The sequence below is a fragment of the Nomascus leucogenys genome, chromosome 11 (genome assembly GCF_006542625.1).
Source record: "Nomascus leucogenys isolate Asia chromosome 11, Asia_NLE_v1, whole genome shotgun sequence".
Taxonomy (NCBI): domain Eukaryota; kingdom Metazoa; phylum Chordata; class Mammalia; order Primates; family Hylobatidae; genus Nomascus; species Nomascus leucogenys.
Window position 1 is genome coordinate 72,879,243 of NC_044391.1, and position 26,696 is coordinate 72,905,938.

General features: G+C 39.7%; 2 protein-coding genes across 6 annotated transcripts in view; one reads left to right on the forward strand and one right to left on the reverse strand.

Annotated features, from left to right (window-relative positions):
• Positions 1 to 4,717, forward strand: part of MED12L (mediator complex subunit 12L) — a 334,555-nt gene extending 329,838 nt beyond the window's left edge. For all 3 annotated transcript variants that reach the window (XM_030822722.1, XM_030822724.1, XM_030822727.1), the window contains one exon: positions 867 to 4,717. In XM_030822722.1, coding sequence (XP_030678582.1) covers positions 867 to 919 — 53 coding nt within the window. In that variant the 3' untranslated portion in view covers positions 920 to 4,717. The remainder of the gene's footprint in view (positions 1 to 866) is intronic.
• On the reverse strand, positions 4,043 to 26,696 carry IGSF10 (immunoglobulin superfamily member 10). Of its 3 annotated transcripts, XM_030822719.1 has the most exons (6): positions 26,503 to 26,696; positions 25,043 to 25,172; positions 21,423 to 21,813; positions 12,899 to 17,251; positions 10,965 to 11,865; positions 4,043 to 6,655 (listed from the first exon to the last, which is right to left on the reverse strand). In XM_030822719.1, exons 1-6 carry the CDS (start codon positions 26,694 to 26,696, stop codon positions 4,747 to 4,749), a joined length of 7,878 nt encoding a protein of 2,625 aa, XP_030678579.1. In that variant the 3' UTR covers positions 4,043 to 4,746. The 3 variants fall into 3 exon arrangements, with proteins under 3 accessions (XP_030678579.1, XP_030678581.1, XP_030678580.1); XM_030822721.1 differs by lacking the exons at positions 10,965 to 11,865; positions 12,899 to 17,251; positions 21,423 to 21,813; positions 25,043 to 25,172; positions 26,503 to 26,696 and adding an exon at positions 8,713 to 9,021 and having other exon boundaries at positions 4,590 to 6,655; XM_030822720.1 differs by lacking the exons at positions 10,965 to 11,865; positions 12,899 to 17,251; positions 21,423 to 21,813; positions 25,043 to 25,172; positions 26,503 to 26,696 and adding an exon at positions 8,559 to 9,021 and having other exon boundaries at positions 4,605 to 6,655.

Consider the following 26,696-nt stretch of genomic DNA (forward strand, 5'->3'; position numbering starts at 1 on the left):
GATGAGGAAACAACTGAAGAACAGGGACATTGACTAATTTGCCCAAGGTTTTTCAGCTAATAGAGCTGAGACTTGAACTCAGAAGCATTCCTTCCAGAGCCCACCTCTTAACCACAGTATATACTCAGCTGCCTGATAAGCAGTTATGCCAGACTTCATTGTTGAAGGGTGGTGACTAAACTGAGCTGCTCACCACACAGCTCCAGAGGGCTCCTTTGATAGCATGGCCCATGTGAATGGGGCCTCCGGATTTGAATACTCCAGAGTTAAACAAGCAGTAGCTGTTTCTAAGCCCATGTCATTTTTTGGTATCTACTGACCATTCCTTGTTTCTGTATGCATGTGCAGGCATGCATGTCTACATAGGCACATGCTCGAGTTGTCACACACGGACACTCTTGCACCTGCATGTACTCTTGCACAGTTCTGTTGCACATACCTTGTGGCCATTTGCAGAAAATTGCCCAGTTCCAATCTAATTTTTTCTTACCAATTATGTGTTAAAGTAGAATTGCTGACTTTTATAAGCATTTTGAGAAGTTTCAATGTTTTATGAAACTTTTGCTGTACTCCTTTTGAAAGTTAATACCAAGTAGTTTAGTTCAGAGGGAGACACTCTGGATGGGCCAGTAACCTAAATCCTGCGGCCTTGCATTGGCAAGTGTGGACTGTGAATAAAGTTGTCCCCTCTGCAGGGTGGTACTTGAATCCCACCACAAGGGTTTTTCAGGACAAGGATAGTACTCTCTGGCCATTCTGTTTCCCTGTACCTGCAGCTGGTACTGAGAGCAGTGACAAGAGGGTAGCATCCATCTGTGCAATAGTTTTGTATCTGTAATTTTGGTTGAATTTATTTTTCTCCTTAGGCAACCAGCCACAGCAAGGAGTGACTCCGTATGGGCATCCTTCACATTTCTGAATCTGCAAGAGGAGAAGACATGACGTTTTATGTTTGCACTGAAAAACAGAAAATCAAATTTAATGCATTAGTCATTTTAAAAATGTCCCTTTGTTTTTTCATTTCTTTGACATTTTACTATATTTTATGCTACATCTCACAAAAAAAAAAAGGTGTTTAGACAAAAAGCCAAGGAGAAGTTATGGTTTGATTTTGTTGAATTCACCTTTATAGTAGGTTTACAAATGTGAATCATGCAGGCAGGCCTACTCCCAGAAGAGTGTGCTAGCAGACCTTTTGAAATTGGTGCTTTTTTTGAATCTCACATTTCTAGAAAGAATGGATTATGATGGATTTAAAGTATTTATGTATTTCATTCATTAATGATGAAGTTTTTTTTTTTTTAATTTTATTTTACAAACTGTGCTGGACCAAACTACTGATTTGAAAGGCATGTCAGACCTTGACAGAAACATGGCCCGTTTATTCCGCATTCATCTGTGATGGTGAAATGGACATTTATTTGCATCGCTCTAATTTGAAACGTTTGTAATCTCATAAGCACTTTATAAACTTTGTTCTTATTTATGTAGGACTTTTCTTTGCTTTTGTTGTGGTCAAAAGGTGCTGAAACAGATTGTTGCTTAGTACTTAAACTTCTTAAACCAAGAACCTAAACCAAGGTTTCTTTGAGAGCTGCCCTAAGATGTGCAGAAACCTGTTAGAAGTAGCTGTACTTAAATTTGTTTTGAGGCAAGATCATTGATGAGAGTCATTGTGAAGGTACAACATGTAAATCCTAAAGGCCTGAAAGAACTGCAGTGGAATCGTCCAACTATTTATTGCCAGTTTTGGTTCTCCTGAACCTTATGCCACCTTAAGGGGAAAAAAAATCCAGTAGCTGGCTTGAGATTCCAGTGCTCACACTTGACATGGTTTCCAGAGAATCTGGCCCCAAAGTCCAGAAGGCTCTGGTTTTCATAAAAGGTGTATTTGCTGTTTATTTTGTATGGTAAGTATTTGCTATTTTGAATTTAATTATTACTGTCAGTGTCAGTCTTGGTTGTGTATTGCATATACTGTATTTATAAATTGGTGCAAAAAGCACAAGTAAATTATACATCAAATTTATTATAAAGAAATAGTAACTATTTTAACTTTGTTCAAGTATGTGGTAATTTGCTCCTATTAGAGTAAAAAAGAAACCAGTAAATTATCAGTTTGTGTAACTTAAGAGTATTCCATATAATATTTTTTTAGATTTAGATGCATAAAATTTTGAATGTGAAAATTGCAGGGCATTTTAAAACATGTGGGGGATATTTTCCCATGTTCTGTTATTTCATTTTCTTTTGCCATATGATTTTACATATAATATAGTCAAGCATACTGTGAATAGACTTGTCTCTAATGAGCAGACCATGTAAATCTACTTTTTTAAAATGTAGCTAGTACAACTTTAGTAGACATTTTCTTTTGCAAATCATTATATATAAATAATTTATATCTTCCTAGGTGAGTTACTCATTGCAAAGTTTGACTCATGCAAATGACCTCAAATACATGTCAGCTTACTTTGCTGTGGCACCATCCATGTGAACTGCTTTGTACACTGTGAAAATATTTCACTCCAGCCTGCCCATTTTGTGTTTACTCTGGGCTGGAAAAGACTTTGCCAAAACATTAAAAACCATTCTTTTCACTAAATTAATAGTCTATCTGCTTTCAGAAGACGTATCTGTACACATTTTTGCTGGTTTTGTATAGCAGATGTTTTCCTCTCAAGAATCATACTTAGATAAGCTAATGAAGTTGTTTTCTTCAAAGTAATATATCTATATAATGACTGCATTGGCAAAACAACCGAAATGTGAATGTTGTGCCTAGTGAGTGAGCCATGTTCCATCCTTGTTATTTCCAGATTTCTTTGCCAGTTCAGTTTGAACCATATATTTTGTAGCTCAGCATTGCAAACAGTAATACTGTTTTAAGAATGAGTGTTATAATTGCATAGCATTTGTATGCACTTTATACTTTGCAGAGGTGAGTTAAATTATTAATCATTTTGCACATGAAAGCTGTGGGGCATATCTTTGTTCTTTTTTTAGGTGAGGAAGTTATGCTACGACTCTAATTCCAAGATTCTATTGAAAGTTGAAGAATGCTGTTTTAACCCCTGCGCATTATAAAGAAAATAACTAGAATTACTTTACTTTAGTCTTCAGATTTTCTCCCTGTTAATTCTGTATCTTGAGAGGTTTTTTTTTTTTTTTTTTTTTTTTTTTTTTTCCCTTTTCTTGCAAATGCATTCTTTTGGTCACAAGGGAAAGCCCTGTGGCAGAACCTGGTACTTTACCTTAGCAGAGGAAATTACCTTAGAATAAGATGGAGACCCCAACTCCCCTTAAAGAAAGACAAGACCTTGAAATCAAATGGAGTCAGCTATACCTATCACAATTCTTGGATATAAGAAGCCCATAGACTCTCTTGTTTACACTGTAGGCTTTTTCCTAACAGGGTTAACAGGGTTGCATTTGTCCTTGCATTTACCCTTCTTGGCTTGGAAGTAGAGGAGATCAATTTCAATGCATATCTTTGACCACTTCCAGCCACAGGGTACTAACATCAGACATAAGTTGCAACCAGGTCACATTTTAGGCTTAGATGGAGCTAGCTGAAAGTCAGTGTGATGAAAACCCAAGGGTACCATTCCACATGGCTCAAATGATTGGCAGGGGCTAACATATTAGTAATTCTCGGTTTTGTGCACTGAGATATCTAAGACCTATGGCATTTTTTTTCCCATTTATAAAGCTCCTATAATTCTTAAGTACTAGGTGAATGTTTGAAAAGATGCTGGAGAAATTACACTGGAAAACCCCACCCTTAGATAAGATCAATCATATAAAAATTCAGTGAATTACAAAAACGCAACATTTTGTGTAGGATTGATCAGATTTTAAATACAGTGAAACTTCATTTTATATATAATAAATAGATCTAGACCCTCCCAAGCATTTTCCCATCCCATAAATAATGAAATGAAATGCTTATAGAGCAACGATTCCTCAGAAAAATTTCCCTATAAACAGCTCCAAACCAGGGGTGCCTGAGCTAGATCTTAACGTTATAAAGAAGTTTCACTGTATTTTTAAAACCTTTTTAATGGGTGTATTTGGACAAAAATAACCCCCTTTTCACATTTTATGATGTGCAGGTATTACATTGCTTTTTACATGTGGAAAAGTGAGCCTGCATTTATTTTTAAATGCAGTTATTAAAACATTTTTGTATTCCCCATCAATCAATGAAAATTTTCAGTGTGAACAAATGGTGAATCATAATCAAGACAGTTCAGTGCTTATTTTCTGTAGGTTTTAGCAAAAAAATTTATAAACCACAAAATATTTATACATCAGGATGGTAAATTTACATAAAGATTGTAGATTTAATATTTTCCATTGTCGTCTCTGTTCTGAGTGCCATGCTTGTAACATTGATTGATTGATAGGAGGTGGACACTAGGCAACTGGTATTAAAAGTTCATTTTTTTACTGAAAAATTCAGGTACATTAGCCATTTGTTATTTTATAGTGGACCGTTTTAATGTTTATTGTTATTTGTTGGCAAAATAAAAGTGCCTTAAGTCAAAAGTTTGTTTTGAGATCCGTTAAAGAAATCAGTATCATCAGTTCATAATGCATTTATTTACAAGTCCTTTTATTTTGCATGTTCATTGTAAATTTAATACTGTAAATGTATTCAAATTCATTTACATGCCTATGGCTGCCTTTGATTAAACTTCTTCCAAAAAATAAATTCTTCCCAGATGTTGACTTTATTTCATGTCAGATTACTTGAATATACGTTGCTGCATAATCACTACCAAGTGGATTCTTTGCTGTGCATTTGTATATCCCAGAATTGGAGGTTTGGGGATTCTGAATGACTAGGGTACCTTGTAAGTGAAGCTGCTCACTTCCATGTGTCCTCTCTTTACTTGCCGTTGAGAGAAGGGAGTGGTCAGGCATCTCCCACGTGATTTCTGGCTTGGGAACTCCCAGGGCCACACAGTGGAGCTGAAAGGCTGCCCCTGTCCTGGTGACAATACTCCTGGGTGGACGATTTGTAATTCGGGGAGGGTAGGCTACAATCATTACTGGAACGGTAATTAGTGTATGACCAACACTATTTTGAGCCTTACAGACATAGTTTCCTCTGTCATAAGCTGTTGCCTCTTTGATGACTAAGGTGCCATTGTCATACAATATGTATTTCTCATTAATTTGAGGCCTGTCTACTACGTAACCACTTGGCATAGTCCATTTGATATTTGGCTTAGGGATTCCATCAGACACACAATGCAGTGATAGCGATTCTCCACTGATGCCTTTTACTGTCCCTGGTGCATAGGTAAGAATAACTGGCTTCTGGCCGATTTCTAATATGACTAATTTCTCAATATAGCCAACTTTATTCCTAGCTGCACAGCGATATTTTCCTGCATCCTCCCGAGTTGTTTTATAAATGATGAAAGAACCATTGCTTGCTATCAGATACTGGTAACTTTGTGGTCCATTGGAAAATCGTGTGCCATTTGGTAAAATCCAGATTATTTCAGGTGGTGGGTTACCATCAACAGAGCAATTCAATGCTGTGGACTTTCCCAGCTGGGCAACTACTTTTTCATTAAATGGTTTTCTGAATGTCGGTCTTCTCAGCATTTCCAGTACTTCTAACTGTACTACCAACACACTCTCTCCACCTTCATTTCGGGCCACACAGATAAAATCGGCTGAATCTGAAAGCCTCACATTCCTAATTTCCAAGGTTCCATTTTTATGGACTGTGATTCTGCTTCCATAGTATGGGGCTGTGAGGAAAATATTGTCTGGCATGATCCACATGACTTCAGGATATGGTGTCCCTTCAGCTCTGCAGTCAAAGTGTTTTTTGGAATGTCTCACAGCTGTGGCTTTAATAACAGTTCTGTTTGTATACAGACCATTGATTAATGGAGGTTTAGAGACAACATCCAGTTTGTACATTTTGGTGTCATCCCCACTGGGATTTCGGGCTACACATACGTACTCTCCAGAATCGAGCAGTTTCACTTTGTTGATGGTCAAAGACCCATTGGCATGAAATGTGTACCTATCAGTGGAGAAGGAAATCATGTCATTGGAAGGCAGCAACCAAAATATTTTTGGTTTGGGATCCCCAATGACCTCACAGTCAAGGACAGCTGTGTCTCCAGCTTTGATTCTCTTGTTGGTTTTGTTACTCTGCCTTATCCGGGGAGCAGCCGTTATAACTGTTAAGTGAACCTTCATTTCATCTTTCCCTAGGGTGTTCTGGGCATAGCAAGTATAATCTCCTTCCTCTGCTACCCCAACTTTGTTGAAGTATAAAGTTCCATTGTCGAAAAGGGTATATCTCCTGGTCCTGTGGCCACTGTCATCTGCTTGCATTGCATTGTTGATCATGGTTCCATCGGGCAAACTCCAAGATATCTCTGGCACTGGGGAGCCAGAAGCTTTGCAATCTACTTGGAAATCTTTCCCATGGAGCACTTGCTTTCTAAAATACTGCTTGTGGTCAATTTTGGCAGGTTTCAGTCTTAGGCTGACATGCATCAGTATCAGATCATCCCCCATTTTGTTTCTTGCCGCACACAAGTAGACACCACTGTCTTTTTCTGTTACTGATCCAATAAACAGGGATCCATTTGGGTAGACGTGGATCCGGCTGCCCACTCTAAGGAGAAAAGGGATTCATTTGAGTGTGCAGCTGTTAGCAGTGAGGGAAACTGTTTTACTCAGGATTGCCTCCCTCTGCCCCAGCCTTATTGAAGCATGACCAATGAAAATTGTGTATCTTTGAGGTGTAGAACATGACATTTTGAGATATATATATATATATATATATATATATATAAAAATGACCACGATTAACTAGCATATCCATCACCTCATAGTTACCTGTTTTTGTGTGTGTGATTAGCTTTAAATTGTTGCAATAAAAAATAAAATTACTACCAGCTTATTGTCTTCTAAGCCATTTGCTGAAAGATGAAATTATCTAATTGAACAGGTATAATTTAGTGCAAATAAGTATTTCTCAGATGGAATTCAAATGAATCTCAGTTACATAGTAATTTAAGAAAAATCTTAATGATGAGGGACGTGCTAGAAATATGGAATTTCTAGACACCATGACTTCCTTGACCATTTCACATATCAAGTAAACTAACTGGATCCACAAACATGGTCATTTTGTAATATATATAGGTAAACTCAATTGCTCAGAAAAGATGCCAGATGATACTTTCTAAAAAGTTATTAGTAACAAAACAATTATTGAATCATTTGGTTAGAAAATAAATTCTACTTTAGCTGGGCACAGTGGCTCACACCTGTAATCCCAGCATTTTGGGGGGCCAATGTGGGCAGATCACTTGAGGGCAGGAGTTTGAGACTAGCCTGGCCAATACGGCAAAACCCCATCTCTACTAAAAATATAAAAAATTAGCTGAGCATGATGGCACATGCCTGTAATCCCAGCTACTTGGGAGGCTAAGGCTTGAGAATCACTTGAACCCAGGAGGCTGGGGTTGCAGTGAGCCGAGATCGCACCACTACATTCTAGTCTGGGTGACAAAAATGAAACTCTGTTTTAGAAAAAAAATAAGTTTTACTTTGTTATAAAGAGAATACCAACGCAAGATTCCTTAGAAGGTTGTTGCAGCAGCATCTGCCCTCTATGGGCACCTGTAGAGTGACTGGTTTTTGCACTAGATTGAGCTGTGTGGAATACCATTTTTCTCCAGATGTACAGTGGCTGCACAGCCTACCATTACCAAATTTAACCACCAGATGGCAGATCTTTCCTGGTAAAACTAAATCTAGTTTTTTAGACCAGTGGAAACTCAACTGGTGCTAAAAGTGCTATCAGGGATACCTATATGAGAAAACATCTTTCTTGTTTTTGGGCAAATGGGCTAAGCAGGTAGATAAAACTGGAGAGAAAAGTAAAAACTGTTTTCATAGCATAAGTGCTAACCAGGTCAAACAGCCTCAAGTCATTTCTCTCTCTCCTATTTTCTATTTACTTATTTATATATTTTTTGAGACAGGGTCTCACTCTGGAGCCCAGGCTACAGTGCAGTGGTGAGATCATGGCTCACTGCAGCCTCAACCTCCCAGGTTCAAGCAATCCACCAACCTCAACCTCTGAGTCGCTGGGACTACAGACACAAACCACTATGCTCTCCTAATTTTTTTATTTTTTGTAGAGACAGGATCTCACTGTGTTGCCAAGGCTGGTCTCCAACTTCTGGGTTCAAGAGATCCTCCTGCCTTGGTCTCCCAAAGTGCTGGAATGACAGGCGTGAACCACCACACTCAGCCATCAAATCATTGTTATTCTCCAGCAAAGGTAAGTATGGAAAGTATTATAGTAAAATATTAGAAAAAGTTTTTCTTTTTTTTTCCCAAATATGGAAGGAAGTTCTCTGGCATATAAACCAAGGTAAAATCAATACGAATACACTTAAAATGAAGGGAAACTGCCAGGTGCTTTGCACTGGTTGTTTAATCTTGAAGTAATTCCCTCATTATACAGCTGAAAAATTGGTATTTAGAGAGATTTAGCCACTTGCCTTAGGTCACAGGGCTGGTTCTCAAGCCTTATGCTTTCCACCATGCTATACTGGCATTCTTTCCTAATGCTTTCTAAAAGTATTGGTTCTTAAACTTGGCTAAACATTAAAATCACTTGTGGAGTTTAAAATAATACTGATGTCTGGGTCCCACCTCCAGAATTTGACTTAATATGTGTGGAGCATGGCTTGGGCATCAGGATTCTTAAAATTTTCCAGATTAAAGGTTTCCATGTGCAGCAAAGAACCACTGTTCTAACTTGGTTCTTAGTGAAGATCCCTCATCAGCTGCATTAGAATTACATGGGCCGAGTTTAAGGTGCATATTTCCTGGCTTTGGTTTCCTGAAATTCTGCTTCAATAGGTCTCGCCAAGGATATAGAAACCCACTCTTTAACAAACTTCCCAGCTAACATAAAAAGTTAAGTTTGAAAACAAGCGTCAAATTTTAGCAACAAAATCACCTAGAGGGCTTTTAAGAGCAGATTACTTATTAAAACAAAATCAGAGCTCCTGATTCAACAAATTCCCAGGCAATGCTAATGCTACTGGTAGGGGGATCTTCCCTTGGAGAAAGACTGGCTTAGAGTGATATCCCCTACACTGGATGCAACTGGAGATTGTGACATATAAGAGACAGAACTATTGATGTTTCTTTTTATAAACTAATATTTTTGAGAGAGATAATTTATTTTTGAAAATAGAAGGTTTCCCAGAGTGGAGGACAGAATTCTTAATAAAGACTAATGTAGAGGCATCTTCAGCCTCTCCAAAGCACAAAACTCACATTTCATAACTCAGCATTTAAAAATTCTAAATCTAAACAAATTTCAATTTAATTTAGGTGATTTTTGATGACATTTGAAAAACTTGAAAATTAACATTTACTTTTGAACTAAAGATCACAAGTTAAATTTATTAGCTGTATTCAGTATCAACTCATGTCATTAGAAAAAAATCTTCAACTCCTAAGCATGAGTACAAATTCACATTTACTATGTGTAATTTTTTTTGCATGGATATTTTCTATTAATGAATAAACATATATAAGATGGAAATTCTCATCCTCATTTTTTGTCATGTAATGGAAAACCATTGTGTAAAGTCATGCCACTTGCAAAAAAAAACCTCATAAGCTATAATTATTGATTTTTGAAGATAGAATTTATATAGAAAGCCAGCTATAAAATGAATATTGAGGCCGGGCGCAGTGGCTCATGCCTGTAATCCCAGCACTTTGGGAGGCCAAGGCGGGCAGATCACGAGGTCAGGAGATCAAGACCATCCTGGCTAACATGGTGAAACTCCGCCTCTACTAAAGGTACAAAAAATTAGCTGGATGTGGTGGCGGGTGCCTGTAGTCCCAGCTACTCAGGAGGCTGAGGTAGGAGAATGGCATGAACCCGGGAGGCGGAGCTTGCAGTGAGCAGAGATCACGCCACTGCACTCCAGCCTGGGCAACAGTGTGAGACTCTGTCTCAAAAAATATATATATTCATATGCTTATAACAGACCAGAGAAAGTGTGTATTTGTATATATGTGTCTCATCACATCAGAATGCAGGGGCCCTGAATACATTTCACTCGGTGGAGGTCTTAATATTGTGACTTTCACAAAGTGCTTTGTAATTTTAGGAAAGAAAAAATTAAGTACTGATTATAATGAAGTTTAAAATGTCAAATAGGGGATTCAGACGAGTAAAATAACGGAGTATCTCTTTCCAGAATCTCCAATGCATCACAAAAATTCCCTTCTCTGTTTTGTTTATAGAGAGTATGAATATATTTATACAATTACTATTTTTTTTTTTTTTTTTGAGACAAAGTCTCACTCTGTTGCCCAGGCTGGAGTGCAGTGGTGCAATCTCGGTTCACTGCAACCTCCACCTCCCAGGTTCAAGCAATTCTCCTGCCTCAGCCTCCCAAGCAGCTGGGATTACAGGCACCCGCCACCATGCCCGACTAATTTTTTTTTTTTTTTGTACTTTTAGTAGAGATAGGGTTTCACCATGTTGGCCGAGCTAGTCCTGAACTCCTGACCTTAGGTGATCCACCTGCCTCGGCCTCCCAAAGTGCTAGGATTACAGGCGTGAGCCACCGTGCCTGTCCTACAGTTACTATTTTAAGACTGTGCCAAGTATGGAGATAAATGAGATTTTTTTATTCTGCCTAAAATATACAAAAACCCTAAGAAGTTGACCCTTTGAGTTAAGCATGTGAAAAGAATGGTTTTTGTATTCAAATGATCTCAAAAGATTAGTTTTTTTCGAGAGAGTTTCCTTTATGTCCAAAGTCTATATGTACTCTAAAACTGCTGCTAGCCTCACTGTGTCACTTTTTCTATTTCAGAAGTTGTACAGCTAAATAGATAAAGCAGATAATTCCAACCCAAAGGTATAGACTTACCTATGCTGCTGGTCGACCACAGCCTTGGATGGTAACCTCCACATTATTTGGGGTTTGGGCTCCCCAGTGGCTGAGCAGTTCAGTAGTAATTTGTCCCCAAAATTCACTTCAGTCCTTTTCTGGGATGCAACTTCTATCCTGGGGCTGGTCACTCGCTCTTCCATTGTAAGCATTACTACTCTTCGCTCCGAACCAGTGGAACTGGTAGCGATGCATTCATAAGTGCCCCTGTCTGAAGAGGCTAGGTTTCTTATATACAAAGTCCCATTTGAAAATAAGAACAACTTGGAATTGGTAAACTGTAATGGTTTCACTTCAGTGCCATCAGAGAGGACCCAGTAAACGCTGGGCTGAGGAGTTCCTTTTGCAGTACAGGGCAGTTTTAAACTCTCACCCCAAGTTCCTACAATGACTTGCCTCCTTTGCTCTAGAATAACAGGTGGTGCTGCAATGACTTGTATTTTAACCAGCAGTGAATCCTGGCCACCTGGGTTGCTGGCCACACATTTGTAAAAGCCACGGTCATAAATACTGAGATTGTGGATGACCAATGTTCCATCAACCATCACCATGGCCTGTCTACTTCCCTGGGATGATTCTGAGACTACTGTTTGGTTTGCAAGAATCCAGGTAACTATAGGGCTTGGCCTACCTTCTGCTCTGCACTTCAGTTCCACAGTGCTTCCGGAATGAACTGTGATCTCTTTGGTATGTCTCTCCAGGATCCTGGGAGGATAGGAAACCACAGACAAGGTGACATGAAGGTGGTCTGTGCCAAACAGATTGGATGCAGAACATAAGTACTGTCCGCGGTCCTGAATTTCCACCCTCTGGATGGACAGGGTACCATTGGGGAGAACCTGGACCCTGCTATTCTGTTTCCTCTTAGATAAATCAAGTCCTGAGAAGAAAAAAAGAAAATTATTGCTATAGGTCATCAAAGTTCAGATTGAAAACATAAAGCTATCGTTTTTTGGGCTACTAAGAATACACTTAAATTAAAATGAAAGCCCAGCCCTATGGCTCACTTGTGTAATCCCAACACTTTGGGAGGCTGAGGTGGGAGAATCACTTGAGCCCAGCAGTTCAAGACCAGCCCTGGAAACATAGTGAGACCCTGTCTCTACAAACAAAAAATAAAGTATTAGCTAGGTATGGTGGTGTGCACTTGTAGTCCCAGCTACTCAGGTGGCTCAGATAGGAGGATCGCTTGAGCCCCTGGAGACATGATTGTACCACTGCACTCCACCCTAGGTGACAGACCAAAAAAAAAAAAAAAAAATTAGGACATCTAGTCTTCAGATTGCTAAAATTATTCCTGGATTATTTTATTTTATTTTATTTTTATTGAGATGGAGTTTCACTCTTGTCGCCCAGGCTGGAGTGCAATGGCGTGATCTTGGCTCACTGCAACCTCCGCCTCCTGGGTTCAAGCAATTCTCCTGTCTCAGCCTCCCGAGTAGCTGGGACTACAGGCACACCACCACACCCAGCTAATTTTTGTATTTTTTTTAGTAGAGAGTGGGTTTCACCATGTTGGCCAGGCTGATCCTGAACTCCTGACCTCAGGTAATCCACCCGCCTCGGCCTCCCCAAAGTGCTGGGATTACAGGTGTGAGCCACCGTGCCCAGCCTGGATTTTTTTATTCATATAATTTTACTTTAAAAGCCAGATGGTTCAACACAATAACCACTCTCTCTTTTTCAAATCATATTACTTTGAATCAGCTGTTGAGGCATTCCAAAAAATGTTCATTAACATATTTTAAGCCCTTCTGATGAGTGAAAATATGCCAGTGTCAAATGAGGATATTAATAGTTTCTATGTCTTAGAAAAATTTGAAACTGATTCTTTGGATGTTTAATCCCAAAACATAACATTCTTCTTCTTGTTTTCTAACAAAAACTAAGTGTAAAGAAAAAGTTTCAAATACCTGATGGGACTCTGGTCCAATGAATGGTGGGCAGGGGATTTCCAACAGCTTCACAGGGAAGAAAGGCATCTGAGTTAGCTGGAATAGTAAAACTTGCAGCTTTTCCTCCAACTATTCTGGGCTTTTCAAATATATATCTAGACAAAGAGTCAAAGGGAAGGAGTTTGGAAGTTGTTACTTCTTGAACTGGTTTCTTATCAAAGTCACTCTTTGCATTCTTCTGTCCATCCCAATCTGAAGCAAGAGTGGTGGTCTCTGACACGCCTGTAGTAGCCAACATGCTTACTTCTGGCTTTTTGCCTTTTTCAGCAATTTCTGAGTATGGTTTGTGCCAAAATTGGTTTTCTGCCCAGGGAGATAGAGTTAATTTAGAATTCTGTGATTTAACTGTTGTTAGTGCTGGCATGGGAGTAGAATGTAACAGATTAGAGTAGATGAAGTGAGTGGTTCCAGTTGTGAACTTGGCATTTGGGTGAGCCTTGGGAGATGTTGCAACCTCTGCTACTAATTGCTGTGGTTTAGCATTGTGCCTTGAGGATTCATGCAGCTTGACCACTGTATTTGTCATAAGCCCGGAAATGGGAGTTGCCACGTTGTCAGTAACTGCTCTCTGAGTAAAGGGAGGGGAGATGGGAACTGGCATTAGAGTAGCACTGCTGCTGCTGAGGAATGGTGAGATGGTTGAGTGTCTAATGATTGCTTTCCTAGTTGTGGTACTCTGGTGTGATTTGCTGGACAAAGTTGTTTCAGAAGCAATTGTGCTCTTCAAAGTCTGAGTACTCGCTTGGGCTTGTTCTTCAATCACATCTGTCAGATTAAGAGTTCTTGAATGAAAACTGATTGTGCTTGAAATCCCAGTTGTGTTTTCTGGTGGGGAATGAGTGAATGCAGAGACACTGGGCTTGACTGAAGTTTCAGCTGTGATTAGAACAGGAGGTGTCATAGTAGTGGATGTAGTGAAGCCAGAACTCTGGTATGGAGAGATGTTTGGGTCAGTCCTGTTCTTCTTTTGAGGCTCCTGTTCTCTTTGTATTGTTTGTGCTCTGGATCTCTCTGTTTGGGTTTCATAAGTGATGACAGATGCAGGGAAGGTAGGAGTTGTTGCTGGTATTGCTGTTTGCGTTGATATGATGCTTATTGTACTTGAGTCTTTGCTTATAATACTAGGAAGCATAGGGTTAAGGGGTGGGAAGGGAAGCTCCTTCATTGTTGGAAGACTTCCAGGATTGTGTGTTTTGGTGGTAGTGTGGTGAGTTGTAGTCAAGGTATTAGATGGAATTTGCATCACACTTGTTGAAAGTGTGGTGAAATGGAAGGGGGAGACTTTGTCTCTGGGTAAAGCAGGAGACGTTTTAGGAAGCATCACAGCTGTGCTTTTTTGTAAACTAACTTTATGTTGATTCCTTAATCTGCCTTTTGGGTTATGGTTATTTACAAAGTTCTGATGCCAGGGAATTTTCCTTCTTGAAAACCTTGTAGTGGCTATAATAGTCTTTGGTGGCTTGGTGATAGCACCTGAAAGTGACGATGTAATCACTGAATCTCTTTTAGCTTCATTGGTGCTAGACACACGTGGGTAACTGGCATTTATTTTGTGAGTTTTTTCCATGGGTATGGATGTTGGAGCATATGTCATGACTGCACCAGTTGGAGTCACTTGGGAAATTTCAGTACTGAAATATTTTATTGTGGGTGTTGTTTTCTCACTATCTACATTGGGTTTGTTCTCAAGTAGTAATAGTGGATTCTGGACTAGAGTTGTAGACTCTTCTGATGGGACTCTGGCAATGTCAGCTTTGGGGAAGGTGATAGGAGCAGCACTTGGAAAAGCCAATGCTGCTGTGGCAGTGGTGAGCCTCTCCCCGGGAAGACAGGACAGACATGTCACATTGAGCACTGTGGCTGAGAATGCTGTAGTGCTTTTCTCAGAAGAACCTCTGGGTGTTGACCTGAAAATGCTGTATCTATGCCGTCGGAGAAGTGGAGTTCTATATGGGCTGATAATCCGCCCCCTTCCGCCAATTTTCCTCTGCCTCCCAAAGCGTCTGAACAGCGGGATGTTAACTGTACTATTTCTAGGGATCAGAAACTGAGAATGAGCAGCTGTGTGTGGATCTGAAGGGAACGTGGAGGTGCTAAGTATTTGAGTAGTGTGAGAATAGAAGTGATTGCGCCTGGGCTCACTGACTTCTCTTACAGATGTTTGATGACTATTTGTGGTATTTACCGACTCTAATAATAGTTTGTTGGTGGTGCTACTAAGCATTTTGACATTGACATCTTTGATCATAGTCCTCACTGTTATTGGGGGTGCACTTTGGAAATGCTCTCTTCCTCTTCCCATCTGGTCAGAGTCCTGAAATTCAGTTGCTCCAAGTAGCAGTGGAAAGACAGTGGATGAATGTTGATTGGTTGTGCCTTGTATTTGGCTTGACATGGTTGGGTTTATATTCTTTGACATGGCTACAGTTTTAATAGCAGTAGACAATTTGAAATCTATGGGTTCTTCAGGTGGTAGTATTTGTGAATTCACAACAGGAGAGAATTCTGTGCCGTAATTTATGTTTGTCATAGGACCATCAGATATTGTTCTGGAGTCAGCAGTCACTGTCCTTGCTGGAAGGTTCAAAGCTTTAGTGGCCAGGACCATAAATTCCTCATGTAGAGTGAGCATGCCTGAGGAATCGTCTTCTTCACCAGGTATGTTTGGGAGTTGGGTGACCACTGGGGGCGGGCTCACTGTGGTATTTTCTTGCTTGTCTGGCACAGCATTCTTTTTAGCTTTCTCCAACAGTGCCGCCCAGTGTTGTGGGTCAATTCTCCTAGCAGAGGGAGGGAAATGCCTCCTATTCTCCCTAAAACGTTGATGTGTTGAATCTCCACGTCGCTGGAGTATTAATTCCTGATAGTTGTGCCTCTTACTTGTGCTTGAGGTGTTTTTTCCAACCTCAGCCTCCATCAGAGCAGATGTACGGAGCTGTGCACCTGGTGGCTCCTTAAGATGAGCAATAGAATTGGACTCATCAAGTCCAGATCCCTCTGTTTCTCCATCATGCTCCAAGGGCCTTTGTCCTTTCATCTTGACTGAAACTTGGAAAATCAAAAAATCAACCCCTGATGGGTTGGCTGCCACACAGTGATAATAACCTTGGTCTTTCGGGGTGACCTGTAATATTCTTAATGTGCCATTGTTAAGAACTTTCTTGTCTCTTGATGACTGATAGAGCACATTGTTTCCTGGAAGAACCCAGCTAATAGAGGCATCTGGGATACCAGTAGAATGGCATGGAAGATCAAGTGTTTCACCAATGAAAACTGTGTGATGAATCCCATTTTCCTGATACGCTTCGACCAAAGGTTCTACCACAGTTATTCTATAGGTGAGAATATCTGCATCATCATAATTGCTGCTTATACAGTGATATATGCCTGTGTCAAAACTATCAGCCATCTGGAGTTCCAATTTTCCACTTTTGTCTATTAGGATCCGTCCATCCTCACTGACATAAGGGGCTCTCACTTTACTTCCATCAGCTAGAAGCCACTCCAAGTGTGGGGTGGGGTCTCCTTGGCCTGGGCAGTTCAGGCCAACAGTTCCACCTACCAAGACAGTATGTTCCAGCTTAGTATTGTTATCCCTTGAAATCATAGTCCATTTATGTTTCACTGGCCTCGTCTCTGCTCTTGGTAAAGTGATTTGAGCGTCACTGGAGTACTGGATCTGTAATGTACTGAGTGTGGTGGCAGTTCTGTTCAGCTGCAAGGAAATTTGGTCTTGCATTAACCAAGAGGGGTCTGCTCTGAGATCTGCCTCTATGTTGGTAAAAATGTCTTCAGGCTTAGGAGCCACCTGTTTATATTTGTAATAGAGCTGCGGTGTTTCACTAAGCAAGTGGCTCCTTTCTAGTATCAGAGGAGAATCACTGTACAAAGCCAGAATTTGCCACACTGGCTGAATGTGACCGTAATCTATGTTGCACACCAAAAATGTTGAAAATGAAGTATTTAGCACGATGTAGTCATTTTCTTCAGTGAATGCAATGGGTGATGTCCTTGAGGGCTTTTGAATACTGCAGACCATGTTAGCTTCATTTCCAGACTGATCTGTCATATTCAAAGTGAGGGAGCCAAAGGGTGCCATGAAACCTTGGGGAGAGATGAAAGGAGAACCACTATCTTCCAGAATAGTCAGGCTCTTTGATTTCAGGGATGAGTCAATGGTTGGCTTGGCACACTGGAAAGCTGCAGCTGAGACCATAGCTAAGGGCTTGCCTTTAGAAGTCCTAGGGTTCATGCAAAGTGGACATTGCTGAGCACTAGAGGGACTTCTATCTTTTTTGCATTTTATTACATCTGGAAAAAAATCACAATTGAGTTATCAGTCATGATCTCTTTATGAATTGACATAAACGTTTTGAAGAAATAGCTTTTGCTAGAAGCTGAAACAATTTGGAAATTTTAGTGTTCAATAGAAAGTTTTCTGATTTTTTGCTTCTGAATTGATTTTTTAAAAAGCTATGTATGTATACCCTGCTACAACATAATATGCATAGACATAGAATTTTGTCTATCTTATTTACTGCAGTATTTCCCATGTTCAGCAAACACCTGATATATATTTGGTACTCAACATAATATGCATAGACATAGAATTTTGTCTATCTTATTTACTGCAGTATTTCCCATGTTCAGCAAATGCCTGATATATATTTGGTACTCAGTAAATATTAATTGAATTAGTCATTTTTTTTATCTAGGGAAACAAAATGATATGCTCATGTTTGTCAGTTTTTATTAATAACAGTTTAGTTCTATTTCTTCATTTTAACATTTTAATATGGCCACAGGACCTCATTGTTCTCTAAAAGATAAGCTGTTTGTTAAAGGATTATTTATAACTCCTTGGATATCATTAAAAAACCCAAGTTTATTTCCATTATCCAAAAGAATATTGACTGAATTACAGGGTACCTTGACCTGGTCCAGCTTAGTAGCAATAGGAATTAAGAGAAGCAGATGGATGCAGGAGACAATGAAGCAGGTAGAATCAATCAATAGGAGGTGAGGATTGACTGAATACGGACACTGACTAAAAGGAAGGGTCAAGGAAGACTCCGTTTTATGACTTTGGAAACTGGATGGTTGATGGTTCCCTTGGATGAGGTAGATGCACTAGAGCAGGTTCAGGTTTAAGGGGGAGGGAAGAACACTGTGCCAAGGCAGTGGGGCGGCCCATTAAAGGTCTGACATTCTGGCGAAGTCAGAGGCTGCAAGTCTTACAGCACTAGGACCAGAATTTCTAAGTCATAGGTGCCTTGTCTTTCAAATATTTGGATATCACATACCATTTAAAAGCTCTGCTCTGGTGAGCCTATTTAAAATGGCTGGTCACTGGAATACTTGGTAAGAGGTACAGACTTTTCCCTTACACAAAATACAGCCCGAGACATCCATGCCGTTCCATGTAGTAGCTCTTATATGATGCACTGGACACAGCACTTAACAAAAGCATTGTACTTCTTAGAAGATCTAATTTGTCAGAGTGGCTAGATAGGGTCACATCTCCTTCCCATGTGTGCACATGTCCTCTCAAAGACTTAAGAAACTCACTCTGACCAAGGACACCAAACTATTCTGTGTGTACTACAGTGTGACAGGTAATGTGACAGATGCCTGACCAGTAGGCATTCTTCAGCAAATTTTATAGTCTAAACCTATGCAGAGGAGGAGGCTGGCAAGTTGGGAAACCTTTGAACAATCATATGAGTTGCCTCCTGGCCGGCCGCAATAGCTCACGCCTGTAACCTCAACACTTTGGGAGGCTGAGGCGGGCGGATCACCTGAGGTTGGAAGTTCGAGACCAGTCTGACCGACATGGAAAAACCCCGTCTCTACTAAAAATACAAAATTAGCCAGGCATGGTGGCACATGTCTATAATCCCAGCTACTCGGGAGGCTAAGGCAGGAGAATCACTTAACCCAGGAGGCAGAGGTTGTGGTGAGCCAAGATCACACCATTGTACTCCAGCCTGGTCAACAAGAGCAAAATTCTGTCTCAAAAAAAAAGAGTTGCCTCCCAATCACCCACTTGCCAACAAGCTGTATTCCTTTACCTACTTATCAGTACCCTGGGCTAAGACAACATGGCAGACTTCTGGCTTAATGAAACCTCATCATAGAATATGCTCACACTGTGGCATGCTTATTATTGCTTGCACTGAGCCAGAGATAGCAGGACTTCGACATCAGGTATTTTGCCTCAAATGCAAACCTGACCACATCACCTCCATTCCCTCCATCATACTCGGTTCCAGCCCCATGGAAATCCTTTCCATTCCTCAACCCTGCCATGCCCCATTGGCTCTGGCATACGCTGTTCCTTCTATGTCCTGTACACTTGGTGTCTTTCATCATGACCCAAGTACTTACCAATCATCCTTCAGAACCCAGTCTGAACAGCACTTCTTCTGGGTGGGCTCCCTGTTTTATAGTCTTCTGGTACCTTTCACCTCTTATATCCTACTTTTTTCATTATTCACTATTAGAATGACCTGTTTACTTATCTGTCTTCCCATGAAACTATAAACTTCATTCTTGTTCATCTGTATGTCCCCAGCCCTGGCCAATGGATGCTCAGGAAAGATCAGCAGAAGGAAGAAAGGCAGACAGGCAGGCAAGAAAAAGTGCCTAATTCTATGACCATGCTTTTTGTTTGTTTTTTCACATTTCAACTTATAAATTGAGATGTGCCTTACAATTGAAGATGTTTTACAGTAACAACTGACAAATTGGCAATCAATATAGCTATCACAGCTTGTATACCTATAAAGACTGTCATAGCTATTGTCATTGCTTTCCATTGTATCTCATGTATTGGTGCTACGATATATATTAAATTTGCCTTTAAAATGTTTTAATTAAGATTACACTATGATTTAGCATTAAAACAGGTTGTCAAGTATGTAAAAAAGAATGGAAACAGAGCAGCAGAACATAGATTTCATATTCATGAAATAAATGCTCATTAGAGAAACAGCCACAAATTCATTTTATAGAAATGCTGCATCAACATCTTTGCGGAATCAAAGAATAGAAGATAACCACAAGTAGATAAAGGAGTGTTACATTTAACTACTGAGATCAGTGCAAAAGGATTGCCTACCACATGCCAAGTGAGGCAACTGAAGGCATGAACAACTGTCGAATCTCTTGGAATCAATGAAAATTTTTCAAAGCAGAAGAGGTTGATGTGACTGACCCATGGGTGTTGTAAAAATTATTAAGTCATCTCAGTCAAAAGGATAACACTTGATTATTAAGACTGAAAGATGTGAGCCCCTATGGGTTTAATCATTTTACATATATAGAGTTATGAATTGATTAACAGGGACACATTCTGAAAAATGCATCGTTAGGCAATTTTGTTGTGCAAACATTATGGAGTGTACTTACACAAACCGAGATAGTATAGCCTACTCCACACCTAGGCTATATGGTAAAGCCTACTGCTCCTAGGCCACAGACCCACACAGCATATTACGCTATTGAATACTTTAAGCAATTGTAATACAATTGGAATTATTTATGTATCTAAACTTAGAAAAGGTAACATGTTGCACTACCACTTTATGATGGCTACAATGTCACTAGGCAATAATTTCACCTCCATTGTAAATCTTATGGGAGGATCATTATATATGCCATCTGTTGTTGACTATCAGTATGCAGTGATTACGTGTGTGTGCATATGTATATGTACATATGACATATGTATACATGTATATATGATGTGTTTTTACACATATATGTAAGTTTGGGACATATTGAGACCACAGTTAAAGATAAATTAGATACAGGAAAGGCAAAAGACTTCTAATAGTAGTAAATATAATCAAATGTTATCCATTCAAGAATGGAAGTATAGGCAAACAACCCAAGTGGTGAAATGGTTATTCTGATGGAGATGGGGTGGGTGGAGAAGCAGCCAGACTTCTCAGAAGGACTGAGCAGTTTGCTGGCTGACTGAGAACCATCAAGCAGAAAAAGAAAGGAAGGGCTCCAGGCAGGGGCAGCAGCAGGTATGAGGAGGTAAAACAGTTTGTGGTGTGGCAGAAGTTGTCCAGAGTTGTTAAGAGCAAAAACTGCCTGTGTGCCTGGGATGGGCGGGGCTGAGGGTTCGAGAGGAGGGAAAGGAGGCTGAGGATAGGCCAACACCACACTAGGAGGACCTGGCTTGTAGCCTAAGGAGCATGAGATTTATTCTCTAAGCCAGGGATCAGCAGCATTTTTATAAAGAGCCAGATAGTAAGGATTTTTAGGCTTTGTGAAACAGTTCTCTGACAATACTTGACTGCCACAGTAGCCAAAACACAGCCATAGATGATGTGCAAATAATTATTCTTGAATTATTTCTGAGATGTTATTTTCTCTCCTAAATTATCCTGGCCTCTCCACTTCGTACTATAACACCTCCAAGCAGATTTCCTCCATTTAATTGGGACAAAAAAATAAACAATATAGATACCTGGCTTCTCCTGTATCCAGTCAGACAACCACTTTAAATGGCAATCACAGGTCCATGGGTTCCCATGCAGGTAAAGGCTGTCTAGGTCAGGCATATAGGAGACCATCTCTTGAGGGAGGGAGGTCAGGAAGTTATCAGACAAGTATAGGAACTTAATGAAAGAGATTTTAAATATCTGGAGGTAGCTCAAAGAGACAAATGTATCTGGATGGAGCTTAGTGAGCTGATTTCCTTCCAAGTGCACCAGGCGGAGAAAGTTGAGCCCATAAAAAACCTCTGGGTTTATAAACTCAATATTGTTGTGGTCCATGTGCAATCGTGTCAAGCTCCTGAGGCCATAAAAAGTATTTTTCTGAAGTTTTCGGACTTTGTTGTAGCTCATTTTTAAGACCTATGAATTAAAAAAAAAAGAACATATTTATATTGTCAAAGGAATTTTCACAAGAGGAAAAAGTCCTATCAATAACAAAACATGTTGAAATTAATTCAGTGCAATTTGTATACCTTCTTAGGATCCCAATTCAATCAAATTCGTTGCAAATTAAATATGACAATATCAGAAAAATTAGAACACTCATGAACATTTGCCTATTGATATTAAGGAATGAGATATATTTTCTTTTCTTTTTTTTTTTTTTTGAGACAGAGTCTTGCTCTGTCACCCAGGCTGGAGTGCAGTGTTGTGATCACTGCAACTCCGCCTCCTGGGTTCAAGCGATTCTCCTGCCTCAGCCTCCTGGGTAGCTGGGATTACAGGCGCCCACCACCATGCCCGGCTAATTTTTGTAGTTTTAGTAGAGATGGGGTTTCACCATGTTGGCAAGGTTGGTCTGAAACTCCTGACCTCAGGTGATCCGCCCACCTCAGCCTCCCAAAGTGCTGGGATTACAGGCACGAGCCATCACGCCCAGCCAGGAATGATTGTTAAAATTTAAGATATATGAATGATATTGTGGTTATTTAAAAAATATTTCTTAATTTTGAGATATATAGAAGTACTTACAGATGAGTATTATGAAAATTTGGATTTGTTTCAAAATAATTGAATGGAGTGGAGAGTAGTGGGTAGGGGTGCAGGTGAGACATCTGCTATGAGTCCATAACTATTGCAGCTGGGTAATGGTCCATTACAGTTCATTATATTCTCTCTACTTTTCTCCATGGTTGAAAATTTTTATAAGGTTTTTTTAAGTCTTAGTATTTCAAGTAAATTTAAGATTTCTTAAACATAAATTTTTCATAAGAGAGACTACTGATTTTAATTTATTGAGTTATAGTTCACATGCCATAAAATCCACCTTTTAAAGTGTACAACTGGCTGGCCATGGTGGCTTCCAGCACTTTGGGAGGCTGAGGCAGGCAGATCACTTGAGGCCAGGAGTTTGAGACCAGCCTAGCCAACATGGCGAAACCCCATCTCTACTAAAAATACGTATACACACACAAAATTAGCCGGGCATGGTGGCACACACACGTACTCCCAGCTACTCAGGAGGCTGAGGCAGAGAATCATTTGAACTTGGAAGGTGGAGGTTGTAGTGAGCTGAGATTGTACCACTGCACTCCAGCCTGGGTGACAGAGCAAGATTCTGTCTCAAAAAATAATAAAGTGTACAATTTATTGGTTTTTAGTATATTCACAGAGTTGTGCAACCATATCCACTGTCAGAAACTTCTAAATAAAGTTTCTTTTTTGTGTTTTGTTTTTTTTTTTTTTTGAGATGGAGTTTCACTCTTGTTGCCCAGGCTGGAGTGCAATGGAGTGATCTCGGCTTACTACAACCTCCGTCTCCTGGGTTCAAGCGATTATCCTGCCTCAGTCTCCCAAGTAACTGGGATTACAGGCATGCACCACCACGCCTGGCTAATTTTTTGTATTCTTTAGTAGAGACGGGGTTTCTCTACGTTGGTCAGGCTGGTCTCGAACTCCCAACCTCAGGTGATCCGCCCCCCCTCGGCCTCCCAAAGTGCTGGGGTTACAGGTGTGAGCCACTGTGCCCGGCCTAAAGTTTCTAATAAACTTTATTTTGCACCTTAAAATAAAAACTAATACCCATTAGCAGTCATTTTTCCCATCCTCTTAGCCCTTCACAGCCACTAATATACTTTGTTTCCATGGATTTGCCTATTCTAAATATTTTATATAAATGGAATCACACACTCTATGGCGTTGTGTCTGGCTTCTTTCACTTAGCAAAAATGTTTTCAAGACCCATCCCTCTCATAGCATGTATCAGCCCTTCATTCCTTTCTTTGCTGAATAGTATTCTACTGTATACATGCACAACACTTTATCTATCATTGGTTGATGGACATTAAGAGGTGTCTTATACTTTTTGGATATGAGTAATACGACTAATTTTGAGTTGCAATTAAAATAATTTTGAATATTTCAGTAGTGCTCAGGTATTCTCCAATTCCCTCTCCAATTACCAGTTGAACATACTCTCTCTCATAAAGAAAAAAGAAATGCTAATAAACACAATTTCTCATCATATTTTCCTGACTTGGCCTGAACAATCATCTCTGTTGAAAATGCTTTTCTAGAATGCCAAGACCCCTAATAAGAAAAAAATAAGTTGGCAACATAGAAGAGCTTTGCCCCAAATGTAACCTGGGAGTTTAATCTCCAACTCAATGTTCCTCAATATCCATTGAAAATTTGGTCGAGAGAATAAATATATGTAGAGGATTCTATAAAGGACATGCAATCCATCTATTCCTCCAAAGACATACGTTCCAAATAGAGCCTGATTAACCAAATCAACACAATCACATAGCTGCATTATACTCTATTGCTCTCCACCATGGTTATAACCTCCCTTACATAGTTCTGGTATATGTTAGAAGGCTCTATGAACACAGGTACTTTATCTTTTATAAGGATATTATTGACTTTATTTTATGACACTGTATTTTATGAGGAGCTGTGTAAGACATTTCTTTCTGATTTAAAATCATACATGGCTTTGCTTTTCCTGAACAGTTTAAGTTTTAATAGATGTCATGTATTGTTAGCATCTCAAAAGCTTCAAGTCCTACTTACAGCAGACATAAAGGCCTCTATGTATGCATTTCCTCATGTTCCCTTTATTCCCATCTCTAGGCTTATTTTACCTTTTACTTTCTCACTTACTTTTGTGATCATTCTTGCATGATTTTATGCATCCTTGGGAGTCCTCATAACTTTAAAAAATTGTTTGAACAAGGTAGAACATGAATAAGTAAATAAAATGAAACTGAAAACAGTACATTGATTTATATAAAACTATTATCTGTCTAAGATAGTCATTACTTTTAGGAACCACATTCAATTCCCAGATAAACATGACTAGAAGTATCTTTTCAGGATTAAATTTTGAAGGTTTATCATCTCTGGGTATTGATGTTTCTTTCTATTAGCTTGAGACATTAGAAAACTTGCCTCAGAGTTTTCTTATTATTCTAATTTACACACACAGTTCCACAGTTAAAAATCCGTTAACATTCTCCATTGACGTCTGCTTCTAACTTACAGAATGTTGATTTTCATATTGTGTAGAGATAGGCAGACTTTGAAGCTCTATCTCACAGGTCCCACCTTACCTCTTTAACCTGCCCCCTCTCTCCATCAGTCTCACCTGCAAGGCCTGCAAATCTGAGAAGGTCTTGTCAGGGATTGTGTGAATGCCATTGCTGTGAAGCATGAGTAACTCCAGTTTGGTCAGGCCAGAAAAATCTGTTTCCATCAATCTAACCAAGCTGTTGTATCTGAAATAAAAAATGACATTCTAGGCATAAGCTAAGTCTGTCAACTAAAGTTCACATGTCATAACCAAAATAAACACAAAAAAACTCAATACCTCTCTTTATAACTGTACTCTATTGAGACAATCAAATGCTTCAAATACTGAAATTCACCAGATGCCACAGAAGGTCGACTCTCTACCCAGTTCTTGCCGTTTCAGTTACAATTACCCCCCTCACATTCTGGGAACTTGTCACATTTCTTCTCATTTTCAAACTTTTATATATATGCTGTTCCCTCAGGTTGGAATGCCCTTGACCTCATCTTTTTCTATTTGTGAACACTTAATATCTAGCCCATTCTTTCATGACACTATCGCCTCACCACTCCCCCAGGTGGAATTCGTCAGCAGTGGTTAAGAAGCCTGGGCTCTGGAGCCCAGGCTTGGGCGTATGGTTTGGGTATGATTATGAGCTCAGACTCAACTGAGTAGCGGTGCAACCCGGGTAAAATCAGCAGCCTTTCTGTGCTTCAGTTTCCTCATCTATAAAATGTAAGTAATAGAACCCACTCCAAAGGGGTTATGAGGATTAAATGGATGCAGTGCTACTGAGCACAACCTTAGTGTTAGCTCTTAATATTAGTGTCTGTCTCTAAAACACTTTGTATGCTATATTACAGTTTTTATTAATTGTATTGACCGTACATTTCTCTTGTTTTTTTAAAGATCAATACGCCTCCTAGAAGTGAATAATATATCTTACCATTGTATCCCCAGTGCATAGTACATGCTCACTAATGTCAAATAAATGATGTTAAGTCCAACATGTGTATTCAGACACAGACTTTTTTTTCATGAACACTTAAAATACAGTCATATTTTTAAAAATTAGGCATCCATTTTAAATAAGTTTGTATGGAAAGAAACCAAAGGGCCTATAAAAAGGATACATATATATATATATATGTATGTGTGTGTGTGTGTGTGTATTACATAGGCAGACACTTCCAGTTACCCTGTCATCTCTTATGATGAATGATCATAACCCCAATAGTTAACAGAAACTATATCATTTTCCAGCAAAAATGTAGCCAGAATGAAGCTTTTCACCACCATGAGTCTCCCAACCTACCAAGAGGGACTTCAAATTCTAGAACTTTCTCCTAATAAAAGTTTACCAGGAAAAGTTTTCTTATTGCCCCCAACAAACAAAATTCTCATGAGCTCATTTCAGAAAAGAAATATTGTTAAAACAATTGAGATTCATCTCCCAAAGTCACAGATGTTTGAGGGACAAGTCACCGCTGTGATTGATCCCTCTTTGAGAAGAGGAAACACGGGGTCTCACACACCCTAAATTGATGCGTTCCACATTGGGCGGGATGCTGTCTGGGATGGAGGTCAGGTACCGAAATGTGCAGTGTACCTCCGTAGGCATATAACAGGCACAGCGGCGAGGACAGGCCCTGCCCCCAGGGGTGGCGACCAGGCAGATCACAGCAAAGGAGACCAGCAAGCAGGTAATTCCTCTGCCTTTTACCTTCAT